The sequence below is a fragment of the Acanthochromis polyacanthus genome, chromosome 5, assembly GCF_021347895.1.
Source record: "Acanthochromis polyacanthus isolate Apoly-LR-REF ecotype Palm Island chromosome 5, KAUST_Apoly_ChrSc, whole genome shotgun sequence".
NCBI classification, from domain to species: domain Eukaryota; kingdom Metazoa; phylum Chordata; class Actinopteri; family Pomacentridae; genus Acanthochromis; species Acanthochromis polyacanthus.
This window is the reverse complement of record NC_067117.1, coordinates 35,273,612-35,286,973: the sequence shown is the minus strand read 5'-3', so window position 1 is coordinate 35,286,973 and position 13,362 is coordinate 35,273,612. Positions and strand designations below refer to the sequence as shown.

Below are 13,362 nucleotides of genomic sequence, written 5' to 3'. Positions count from 1 at the left end.
AGATCCCATCCAGACTTACGGAACGGGATATAAACGAAAATGTTTCTTCACTGTCATACTAAAATAAACCACAGCATTTAGCCTTGAGTTCAAAAACATATTTTGGGTGTTTTATACTCACTTTTTGGTCTCTTCCACAACGTTATTCCTCTCTCCTAAAACATTGATTACAATTACATGCAAACTGGGAAATATGCAAGTTAAGAGATGACGTCATTTAGCGACTTTTAGGACAGCCGATAGCGACTTTCCTTACTGAGGAGTTGGCAACACTACGGACATAATGGTAATAGTTCCGGCAAGAATTTAAAACTACTTTCACCCCTGCTGTTTCCTAACATTTACAAAATGTGAAAAACTGCGTTGCTAATTTGTTTCATCCCCTGCATTCAGCCTGAACTTGTGTGTAAGACTTACAAATAAACCAATCTTTACTTATGCTTATTTTGTTTCATGTATATGTGTCTTGCTAACATCATTTTTGGTCACATTTAAACAGCTCTAACTCAGTATATATTCTTCCTCTCCTTAGATTTCCAATGACTTGGCCACACTTGCCAAATCTCCTGTCACTACTGAATCTAGCTATGCAGCTTTGTTTACTCGGTTGGAAGATGATGTTCACAAACCTAATCTCGCACAGTAGACTGTGATTACTTGATTGTTTCACTCAGCAGCTGAAATAGCCATGAGGACAACATTGGATCTATTTGACAGTTTTTCTCAGTCACTTTGGTACATTTCTCAGATCAGAATTGAAATTCTCAAAAGTACTTGTTCAATCTTCACATCTCATTTCTTTGAACAAGTTGCAAATGCTTTGGTACATCTATGCAAATGATTCTGTACAATTCTCTGCTGTTTCCTACATCATGAATTGCTTTTGTCGTGTTGACCAACATGTTATCATGGGTCTCTGTTGAATAGTCTCACCCTCCATAACATTTAGGCATTAGTTCATCACATAAGTCTTTACATGCAAAAATGGCTGAACAAGTTGTCAGAATATTTCAAGGATGTTTCTATATATTTCCATTAGACATTTTTCTAAATCTGTCCTGAATTGGTAAATTGCTCCCAGGAGAATCTTGAATTTCTCTAAGAAGAGAAATGTGTGAAGGGTTAGGGTTTTCTGAAATTGCTCAAAGATGCAAGAGAAGATATTCATGATGTGGATGAAGATTTTTGGCCGAACAGACAGGAATGTCAGGATGTGTAGGAAGACTCCACTGTAATTCCTACAGCACTGCATGTACAGTTTTCCCTGAGGAGATTGCCCTATGTTCACATTTCTACTTTTATGTTTTTGTTCTTTTTCTTTGTGAGAGGCAGCACTGTTTTCCTTTCTGTATCACAATCATGTGGTGGGTCAATAAATTAATACAATAAAAGCGCAAATGTGAATCTTGTCCAATCTCTTGCATTCAATCTCCCACATGCACTAAGGTGTAACTTGCAGTTTACAATAACTGTCATCAAAACTTTAGCCATAGTTCACATCGGAACATCTCTCCAGAGTACACTGTTATAATGACAACATGACTAAGTAATTTGACTGTGTTATCCACACGCAAAGACACAAGGACTTGTCATTCTGATGGCACTGACACATTCATTGAAACAGATATTTACTTTCGAGAGATGAACATAGGACTTGAAGCAAGAGACTGGCTTTTGCAGGTAATCCATGGCGTTTTGCTATTTGTACAAATTGCTTTGAGAAATGCATTTACTGTTATGCAAATGTCAAAGATGATTCGAGAAATGTAACAAAGCGACTGAGAACAACTGTAATCAGTGCCCAAGTCTGAGATGTGGGTGGTGATTCAGAGGTCTGGGACCAGGCTGCATTTTGCATTCAAAACCTAAATCTGGGAGGCGGCTGTCAGAGGAGGTGCAGATGCCAATGGATCATCTACAGCAGCCTCAAGAAATCATTGTTGTGTTTTGAGTGGATAAGTGATGTGATACATCAACAAAAGGATCAGGGTTTCATCTCTGGAGAATTAGCCATTAACTGCTAACAACCAGGCAATCCCTGAGTGTCAGATTTCACTGTGAAAGAAAAGAAAGATGAAAGACTCTCATGCTTGTCAGTGACTCTCAGTGTGTTGCTGCTCTCACCTTCTTCAGCCGTCCACTTCTGGTACCCAGGAAGACCACACTGTGTCCGTTGTAGACGTAGGAGGTAACAGAGGTCAGCCTGTCCCTGGTTTCTGTGAACACTGTCCGACCCGACACCAGCTGGGACCCCCCCAGGGGCTGGTTTATATCCAGGCCACAGAAATGATCATCGATGGGAACAGGCTGCATAGGGAGAGAAAGCATAAGTGGGTGAAGAGATAGATAGATAGATAGATAGATAGATAGATAGATAGATAGATAGATAGATAGATAGATAGATAGATAGATAGATAGATAGATAGATAGATAGATAGATAGATAGATAGATAGATAGATAGATAGATAGATAGATAGATAGATACATGGACACATCCACAGACAGACACGTTTTTATTGCTTTTTAACACTGAATCATGGTCAATTTAATTTACCTTTTTTGACAAGAATTTACAAAAAAACCTTCCTTATAATGAAAGCAAATTTCTACAAAGTAATATGAATTCATAAAGAAAGAGGAAAAACACTCAGAGAGTGCAGTAAGCTGCCAAGGCTGCTCAGTCATATCATTTTCAGCAGATAATACCCGATAAGTCCACAGCAGTGGATTTGTAGTAGGACCACAATCATGTGATCATCAGCAAGCAGCTGACATAGCGCTCTCTTGTTGTCATGGTTACAGTGGCGCCATGACGCTATCTCCCAGTGATACGGAAATATTTAACAAATCTGTGGCTCCACACTATAAGCCACATCACTGCCAAAACCAAATGAGGTGGTCTCCGTGTCATTTCTGACCTTCCATGAAAATTTCATCCAAATTCATTATTCCGTTTTTGAGTAATGTTGAGTACAGACAAACATATGCCAATCGTCACATAACTCCACGGTGTTCCTCGGCAGAGTAAGTCTAAAATGTAAAATGAGCCATTGCAATAGTATTCACATCCTTTAACATCCTTTCACCTAATTCAACACAGGTTCAGCCACTTGGTGCTACAAGTCACACAATCAGTGAAGTGCAGATCATCTCAGTGCCGTGAATGTATCTCAATGACTGTAGTATAAAGACGCCTGTATCTAGAAGGTCCAGTCACTGGTCAATCAGGACCTCTTGCTATAACTACACCATGAAGACAAAAGAACACTCTAAGAAACTCTGTGAAAAGGTTATTAAAAAGCATAAATCCATCTTTAGGATAATGTAGGAAACCGTCACATGTGTAACTCTGTCCTCAAAAACTGAGTGAACCATGCAAGACAAAAACTCGTGCCACCAAGACGCCTATGACTCCTTTGAAGGAGTTGTAACCTGACAGAACTTGAGCAGTTTTGCAAATAAGAATGGGAAAAAAATTGAAGTCTCCAGATGTGCAAGGCCGATGAAGACCTGTAATGCTGCAACCACCGAAAGTGGATCTATTAAATAAAGGCTTAAAGAGGGTGAATACTAATGCAATCCCCAATTTCACCTTTCATATTTTTAAGTAATTAATATTACTTTGGAAAAATCTGTTTTAGATTTTAAATGAAAGAGTCTTTTTTGTAAATTGTTTTCAAAAAAGACAAAATAAATAGACTATGATTCAATACTGAAAACAATGAAAGGGCAAACCCTCCAAGTGAAGTGAATCCTTCTTAAGGCACTATAGACAGACATCTAGTAAAATTCTTTGGCGCACAATTAAGTACACACGGTAAAAATAATATTCCAAAAAACGCATGAAGATAAGGAAATAGTTAAAAGAATAATAGCAGCGGTGTATTTTAGAGAAGATGTGAGAAAAAACTGCAGAAGTTAAAAGAGGGAAGTATAGAAAAGGGGGACAGTGAAAGAAAGGAGCAGTGAATATGGCATACATAAGGTGGGGAGATAGAGGTAATGAGAGGGTTAAAGGGTGTAAGTGGGAGCCAGAAACTGACTGAGATCACTGTAGACACATGAGAATATAAGCAGGGAACTCAGACTGACTTCTGGTAAGCCTAACATGCACTAAGTGCACAATTTTCAGGGTTAAAAATTGTTACATCAAAAGAGTTTGGGCTGCTTCGTTTCTCAACAAGCCTTGGAGCGGGCAAAATTGTGGAGCAGACTAATTGCTGATGGCAAACATGAGAAGCGCTGTGTATTTTGCGCCTCTTTCTGTGATTTTTAGATCGCTTGATCCGACATCACACAAACACACAGCACAAGAGATGTCAGGTTTTGATTAAGCATCAAAGAGAGCTGCATGCTAAGCAGTCCTATTGCATCAGCTAACATGCACCTCAACCTTTTGCTAATTGCCTGTCACTTAGAATATACATCTACCTTTTTAGGGTAGCTAATTTCTTATTTCTTATGCACATATTAGTTCTTACTATGGTTTTTCTTTCATCAAGCGATATGCCTGAGCTTTACTAAATGTGATCAGTGAAGTGAGCTCAGCGTAAAGTAAACAAACTCTCCATTTCACACCCATCCAACTTTTTCTTGCACCTGACCTTAGTGTTGTAAACAAAAAAGAAATTAATTACACAAGCTACAAAAGCATTTAACTTTCTCTTTCAAGACTTTCTTTAAACTCCTTTCTCTTTAAACTATCTATTGTGCACAACACTGAAAAAACTAAAACAGCAATATACTCAATTTATTTGGTGAAACATTTTTACACTTAAAAAAACTGAGTAAATTTTGAAGCTGTAAAAATTGATTACATATAATTGAGGAATTTGAGTAAATGTGATTAAAAATTCAAGTAGCTCCATACAACTACATTTAGTAGCATTACATAAAAAATTAAGTAGATAAATTAAAAGCCTAAGTTAATGTAACAGCAACTCTAAGTCAAAACCACTGAAAATACTGAGTAAATACAACTGGAATGCTCATTAGATATGACTGAAAATTAGGCTTTTATTTCACAAAACTAATGCGATCCATGTACTAAATGTCTTAAGTGAATTTATGTGTTTAATATATACTATATTAACTATTTACCTGTATTTACTCTGTACTTAAATGACACCAAATAATATACAAAAACAATCACACACATGTTAACAGTAAAACCACTGTAAATCTTTATTTGTTCAGAAATGACTACTGTAACACATGAAATAGCATCTGTAGTCACCCTGGTTTGCTTTCCAAATCACATATGTAACAATATCCACAGTATGAAAACAGTGCACTGAAAACTCATACTAGCCAGCGGCATCTAAAACATGGGTAAAACACTCACTGTTGCCAAAGTGCAGGTAAAAAAATGCTTTTGGTTCAAGAGCAACAGGCTGAACTGAGCTCTGCACATGGCTGAAATACATTAAGTGACACTTAACATCAACAATAACTACCTCTATTGCTAACTACCAGTTATTTCCCCGTGGCGCTAACTGGGCAGGCCTATACCATCATGTTAAAACACCAAAGAGCACATTTCTACATTCTGATGCAAGTTTTAGAACAGATCACTTGGAGTGAAAAAAAACATCTTTTTGTCAAGTACTGAGTAAATTAATATCCTGTCCTTCTCACCCTTTCTCAAATCAAGTAGTTCTTAAACAAAGTGGGAAATGTAAGATCATAAAACAAAATCAAGGGACCAATAACAATAATTCGCACCTGGTTTCTCCTGTCCATCAGGAAACTACTGACAGTTTGAAAAAGTTTGATGCTTACAACAAGCAAGACAACCTATAAGTTTTCACTGTTTGCCCTCACACTTTTCCTACATGTTATCTTAGGATTAATACAGTATTTCACTAAAACTTTAAGACATGAACACCTTGAAAATGGACAAAATCCAGATTAGTGAGAGCATCTCATTGAACAGTAGTCAACAACTAAGCACACAGGTAATTTTTCAGTCTTTGAACCTTGGTTGAAAGGTTTCCAGGATCCAGCTCCAGTAGCACTTTTTGGAACACCTCAAAACTGTATTTGAGATTCCGAGGGTATCTCAGATCCAAGGCATAGGTCAGTCCCAACAGATAGCAGCAGGCTCTGCTGAGATCCCCAAGACTGCGGAGGACAATGATGCCCTCAATTACAATCCCTACATCAGTAGGTGCATCACCTGATTGTCCCTGGTTCCGCACCAAGTAAATCTTCATGACCTCCTCTGCCAACTCCTTTTCTAAACCGTCAGGAGCATCAGCGACCACCTGCAGACATGGGAGAGAGAACTGGTTAGAGATCGCTTCTGGCCTGCATGTTACAAGACAGATGTACAAAGAGTTATCCCTCGGTATTTTCTAGAGATGTAACGATATTTCATATCGCAGTTATTGTAACAAAATTATCACGATGATTATTATTACCATAACATTAAGTATGCTCAAAATGTTCAAAGTACTTATACAACAGTCAACTCCAACCAAGCAATTTGACTGTACAAGAGTCATTTCATGATTGACGATTTACAGCAGTGGTCCCCAACCTTTTTTGTGTCGCAGACCGCATGGCTGACAATTTTTCCTCAGAACGTGGGGCGCTGCTGCTCTTTATGACAAACTAAGTATGTACTAAGAAGCAGAGCATCTGTTCTCCATTTCTGGGACTTCAATCACAGTTAAAAGCAGCAATATTTGCAATGTCGTTCACGGTTGATGGCGGAAGTGGCTGCAATGATTATCTTTGGCACTTGGCCTGCATACTCGTGACTACGACCAAATCACAGCCATGACGATAGAGGACAACATCACTCCCTCTCTTGTGACATTGCTTAATTAATTTCCCCTCAGCATCCTCCAAAAAAAACAACAACAAAAAAAACACACCAAGAATACATCCAGACTTCAGTCTTTGTGGTTTTAGTGGAGGAAAAAATCTCTGGAGCTCTGCCCGTGAGGGGCCCTTCCACCATGTTGTCAAGGGCCAAACATAATAAATTGTGCATTCACGTCTGTCAGGAGTTACTGCCTCTCCACCATGAGTTACTCAAAGTGCAGTAATCAAACATAGTTGTAATGAAAATTAAAATTTGAAATGGTAATACAAACTGTCAGGGATTTTACTGTGCTTTATCATTATACTGATAATTGTTTCATCCATCATTGGGAAAAAATGTATTTTCTTCTATTTTATGATGAATGCAATTTATTAACATCCAAAATTACTCATTCTGCTGTTGATTTGCCTGTTTGTGACGTTGTCTTACAGTTGTTTGTGATTACCTGAGTTAAAACTTGCAACACTTTCAGAAATTCAGAAAACTGTACAAACCTCAAACTCCTTGATCAAGGCACTTGCATCTTCTCCCAGATGATCAATGAGACACTGGATGATGATCTCTCGTGTTCGCTGAATGGGGATTCCATTCTGCCGGACAGAAAGTTGTTCAACTATCAAAATCTTTATTACTCTGCACATTTCAGTAACATTTGCTCTACTAGTCCAGCATTAATGTCAAAACAGTTTCAAATGAATTGATTTAAGAGAAAAGAAACTGAAGAAAAAATCCGAGTAACAAAGAACTGTTATAGACAGCAATAAAGCAGAAGGAATAATATGAGACATAAGCAATAAAAAAAAAAAAAAAAAAAACAGGAGGGAAAGTCAGAGGGGATAAAGGTCATATTCATTTGTCCTAATCAGATATGATTAGGACAAATGCAATCACATCAGCCTTAAAGTCTTTTAGTGAATAGGACTTGTGTTTTCTACTTCTGTGTGTTGCATAAGTCCCATGTATGTTTGTCTGGAAATCACATCCAACAAAAGCACATTCGATGGTTTCATGTCTTTTCAAGTGGGAGTTAATATGTTGAAAAAAGTATTTTGAATTAGGATAAACTGAGTCACAAATTTTGCATCGAAAAGATTGCACAACTTCCCCGTCCTCGTGTTGGAAACTGTGGGATCTATGCAAGTGTGTGCGCAGGCCACCCCACGTCTTGAATGAGCAAGGGCAGTTTAAATGTAGACAGGGTACTGAGTATCCATGACCAAAAGTACCGTGAGTCAGTCGATAGTGCTTGAGAAGTCCTCCTTTTGATGAATCTACAAATGTGCAGAGCTTACAGTGCCATCCCATCCGTGGTCACCTACGAAAGAGGATGATAAATGGCAATTTTAATGCTACTTCAACCCATATGAATACTTCTGGGGCTAACATGTTTATATCATATAGATCTGTTGAAACAAAATCAATCTTAATGACACAGACAGGTTGGATTGCAAGTATGGTTGCAATGTTATTAGTTTTTAGTTATTGTGAATTTTTCCAGCCAATATAATCCAATGTGGTCAAAATAAGTGTCGTACATGTAGCTAATTAACAGCTTTCCTGAACTTTAAGTTACTAACTTATCATGACTTCAGCAAGTCCTCTTAGTGGCTAATATTCAGCTGCACAATTACAACTCATACAGGTACAAAAAATGGTAATTAGATAGCCGTCCAACAAATAGTAACCACTATGCAACAGGTGAATAACAAAGAGAGAGCATTTACCTCCACAATCTTGGTTCAGCTCCCCTTCTTTAGCAGTGCTGGTGCTGTGACACAAAGGAAAATACTGAAGTGAACAGACTTCACCGAAAAGTCCCACTTTACATGCAATAGCCATTATCATTTGCACTCCCAAATCTGACAAAACAAACTGACCAAGTGCTACAATCCTCGTTTAAGAAACATGACTGACTTACAAGAATAATGCAGAAACTCTGTCATAAATATAGACAGCTCTATTTACCAATATTTGACCGCGGACACAGCAAAGACCACATGTTACACAGTTGTTGTTAGCTAAAGGGTGGCGCTAGCCAGATAACCGCGCAGCCACGTTGTGGCGCAAAAATACACTGCTACCGCAACATGTACTGTTTCATTAGCTTTTGCTAGCGAGCCACTGAAGCCATTATCATTTTCACTCCAAAATCTGACAAAAAGGCTGACCAAGTGCTACAATCATCATTTAAGAAACATGACTGACTTACAAGAATAATGCAGAAAGTCTGTCATAAATATAGACAGCTATATTTCCCAACGTTTGACCGCAGACACAGCAAACACTGCGTGTTACACAGGTGCTGTTAGCTAAAGGCTAGCGCTAGCCAGATAACCGCGCAGCCACGTTGTGGCGCAAAATACAAACACTGCTACAGCAACATGTACTGTTTCATTAGCTTTTGCTGGCGAGCCACTTACCAAGATTAGCAAGCAGTTCTTTTCGTCGCGGAGTTTCTCGGCTGGGTGCAGAAGTTGTGCCGATACCACTTCCCATTAGGACCTGTGTTTGCGCGCGTTGAACGTTGTCCACGTGATCACGTATAGCTGAACGTACCGGTTTGAAAAATGCTGGACACGTCCGGAGCCGTCAGTCAGCGGTTCGACTCCCGGCTTTACACTTCTACTGCATGTAATTCCCTTTCCCTCTTTCCCTGCATGTACTGTGTACCTTGAAAATCACTTCCAATTAAAGACATGGTATACATTTATTTATTTTAATCTATTTTGCATATTTAGACGGTATTAGGTGTGTTCATTTTTTACATGTTTCAAAAATGTTACAACCAGAAAAAAACAAAATAACTCTTTTTTTTAAGTTTTTGTTAAAGATAAAGTATTATGATTGGGAGTGGCTAATTACTGTATTTTTTTTTACACTGAATAGAATGATTACTGAATTCACAAACATTTTAACTGAAGTTCACTGAAAATATTGAGTATATCCAGAAAATATAGTTGGCAAATCACATACAATTTTCTTTCTGTGAAAATGACTTAAATATTCATTGTGAATTTAAACAATAGTCACTGTTTGATTTTTAGACATTTATGTTGGCATATCCAACTCAAAAATTCACGAAAGGGACATTTAAAGATTTTATTAAGCTATTATAGTTTATATTTATTGTAATATTTACAAAGGCACTGAATGACTTTTTGCAGTGAAGGGCGTAGGTTCGGTCTCAACATTGGTAGGGACGATTTAACAGCATAACCTGCATGTACACTTTTTGCTGGGGACGGGACATTAATAAGACCAAACAGATTGGGTGAACGGGGGTCAGGGCTACATTTCTCACGAATATGAACCTAATTAATTGATAAGCTAAATGATCAATGCAAAATAAATCTGTATTGACTTATACTAACTTTCATGTGTATTGGTTCAGGTGATACGCCATTCAATTCAAATCTTTGTTTTCAAAAACTACTAAAGAAACATTTTGAAAACTTCCAGAATAAATGTCTCGATTTTATTAGCAAATTTAAATTGCAATATTTGAACATAACTTAATTTATATTAGCATACACAATAAATACATGCTCTAGCCTTCTTTCCTTCTAAACCAGGCCGTTTACAAGAAGAAAAGCAGCAGCATGTGCTTTTTTTTTTTTTTTTTGACTGTCAACACTTTCCTGTGAAACACAGACTGGGACCTCTCTCTCTAAGCAGCTTCTTGCTCACGTTTTTCTGGTTCTATATTTTCCAGCAGAGTACACTACATTTCTCACAGTTTAATTAACGTTAACAGTAGAAAACACATACAGGAGGACAATTCTCTCTAAGCAGCTTCCTACTCGAGTTTTGCAGGTTAGCAAGTTCACACAGTTTAATGTTATGCTAACTCCGATGCAGGTCGGACTTTCAGTAGCAACATTAGTGGTGTGTTCCCCACGTCCACAACATTAACGTCTTTTTACATTACTTACAGTGTCGTCTGCTGCTGATGCTGGCCGAAAAAAAAATTCTAATATCCCTCCTCTTCGAAGGGGGCGGAGAAGGCGGCATGTTTATTTCTTGTGTACTTCTGTCGGGGCTGTGTGAGTGTGCGGGGGGGTCAAGTCATCAGCCAATCAAACACACGTTTGATTGGACCGGCACATTCAGCAAGTGAAAAGGGGTAAATGTAAGTCTGAACATAATGAAAATAATTCACTTAATAATGGTAGGGTCAATTCTATCCTTACAACATATGGGAAGACAATCAAAATTACCTATATAACTGAACTCATTATATAATGCAAATAAGGTTGCTTAAAAGTTGGTGGGGACAATTTGACCCTCTTGAAAAGTTGGTAGTGTTATGTCCCTACCGTCCCTATGCAAACCTACGACCTTGATTGTGCATGTGGATATTTGTCATTTAAACATCCACAACTGCTGGATTGGTCTATCATTTAAAATTTGATACAGATGTTCCTGAAGAATTCTAATGATTGTAGTTATCCTCTGATTTCGTCAGCACCAGAAGCTGATCAAAAACATTTTACTAATCCAGTGAAGTTTTTAACATGTACTCGATGGATTTGCAAAAAATTTTATACAGACATTAGGTTTACATTTTTACTTTTTAAGGCCTTTTTAAGGCCTCGGCAACTATCGGATGGTCATGAAACTTTATACAGATAGTTATGGTTGTCAGATGGTTCGTCCTAATGACTTGAGTTTGAGAACTGCCATGAGGTTGGCTTTTGTAATTTGAGTGCATTGGCATGACTTTTCTGCACATAAGGATGGGAGACAAATAAAAGGCAAAACCATTATATAGTGTCTTTGTAAGATGTTTTGCCGTTATGTGCTACTAGAACAGTTACAATGCACTTTGGCATTGATTCTGCAGGCCGCTGAAATTTTACCTGCGGAATGGAAAACATTCTTTAAAAAGATATTTTCACACCTCGTATTTTATGATGGTGATGGAGAGAGCTGTTCAACATGTCAGTTCAAAATCTCAAACAGGTGTTCAAATCTGGTGACTGCAAACTATTTGATTCACATCATTTTCAAACTCATTAAACCAATCAGTGAACCCTCCTGCCCTGTGTTATTATTCTGAAAGAAAGTACCCCTGTTATGATTGAAATGATTAATTAAGATAAAGGTGATTACTCAGATCAACTTTGTATTGATTTGCAGTGACCCTTCCCTGTAAAAGAACAAGTGGACCCAAACCATGCCAGTAAAAATGCCCCCCACAGCACAGTAGAGCCATTGGATCAGGGTCAAATGCTCTATTTTTCCTTTAAACTGTCACTCCTTACATTTTAGAGAGCCCCTGATTTGTATTCTAGTGGCTATGGACTTTAGAATATGTCTAAGATGCTTAGATAACAAATTCAATTTGAATCAACTTCATCTGTTCATGCACAATAAGCTATATAAGCTAACTATCAAATGTCATTAAATGTAGCATTTTCATTGTGAGCATGTAAGCATGCTGACATTAGCATTTAGCTTAAGGCACCCATCTGACTTTGTACAGCCTCGCAGTGTTGTCAGTGTATCTGGGGAATCTTGTCCTATCTGTAGTGATTGGTAGATTGCACAGTAGGCTTTTTTGTAACTTAGGTGCCAGTAAAAGCAACAGAAGAGAGCTATATTCCATTATTTTAAATCAGGGATCTTGCCCATCTTAAATCTTTTAAAACAGGCAGGAACACGTATGATATGAGTACTGGTCTCACAAACATATTGATGAATCTATAGACCCACTTGGCTATCGATATTTTAATGAGCAATTACACGCATAACTAGAGAAACATGCAGTGTAAGTACATCTTAACAGCAACAACTGATCATGTTTCATTTACAGGCCGTTTTAGATGTGAAGCCCTTTGGCTAACTGCAAAGTGGGAGTTAATTATTGAATTATTATGTATCTCCTTTCTTCCTTCAGCCGTTTTTATGAATAACATTACATCTTATTTGTTTGATGGCATAGCAAAATCAAAGCACATGTTGGGAACCACCAGAGCGATTTATGTGATGAATATCATTGTTTCCATGGTTCGCTTTCAACTTGTTTCCATGAGCGCTGCTCATTATGCAGAATTACAGCTTTCACAAAGGCACAGACTTGGACATTTACAAGAAAGCCCTTTTCTCAAGATCAAGAACAGGTCTCAGAGGGTTCAAGTACCGCTGACAGCGACAAGAGCAGAAAGAAGGAGATGGGAAGAGAGAAAGAAGGAGAAAAGGGGAGGAGAAGGAGGTGGGAGTCAGCGCTCAAACCCCTGAATGAAATCAAAGCTCCATACAAAACTCCTGTGATTAGCATTGTGGAATTAATCTCCTCCAGCTCTTCTTCTCTCATGGAATCATGAAACCTGAATGGTGTCTTCAGCATAGAAACCTGCCTGCCTTTCAGGTGTTTAGGCTGCGATCACAGTTGTGGGATAATCAAAGTAAAACCAACTTTCAGTACATCTGTATGTATGCTGCTCACTACTGGTGGGGTTTCATAATCAGTCTAAGTATGTAGGTTATGAGATGAATCCATGGATTAACTAGTGCTTTTCCCTGAACA

The 13,362-nt window shown here is 38.0% G+C and overlaps 1 protein-coding gene and 1 long non-coding RNA gene across 2 annotated transcripts in view; both read right to left on the bottom strand.

Moving 5' to 3' along the window:
- LOC110949258 (plexin-A2-like) overlaps positions 1 to 13,362 on the bottom strand; it is a 97,931-nt gene that overhangs the window by 68,562 nt on the left and 16,007 nt on the right. Inside the window, 1 exon segment of the mRNA XM_022191188.2 lies at positions 2,125 to 2,307. Coding sequence (XP_022046880.2) covers positions 2,125 to 2,307 — 183 coding nt within the window.
- LOC127534014 (uncharacterized) lies at positions 5,161 to 13,362 on the bottom strand. Its single transcript, XR_007941928.1, has 4 exons — positions 8,558 to 13,362; positions 8,060 to 8,148; positions 7,328 to 7,423; positions 5,161 to 6,267 (listed from the first exon to the last, which is right to left on the bottom strand). It is a non-coding gene; the product is annotated as an uncharacterized LOC127534014 (long non-coding RNA).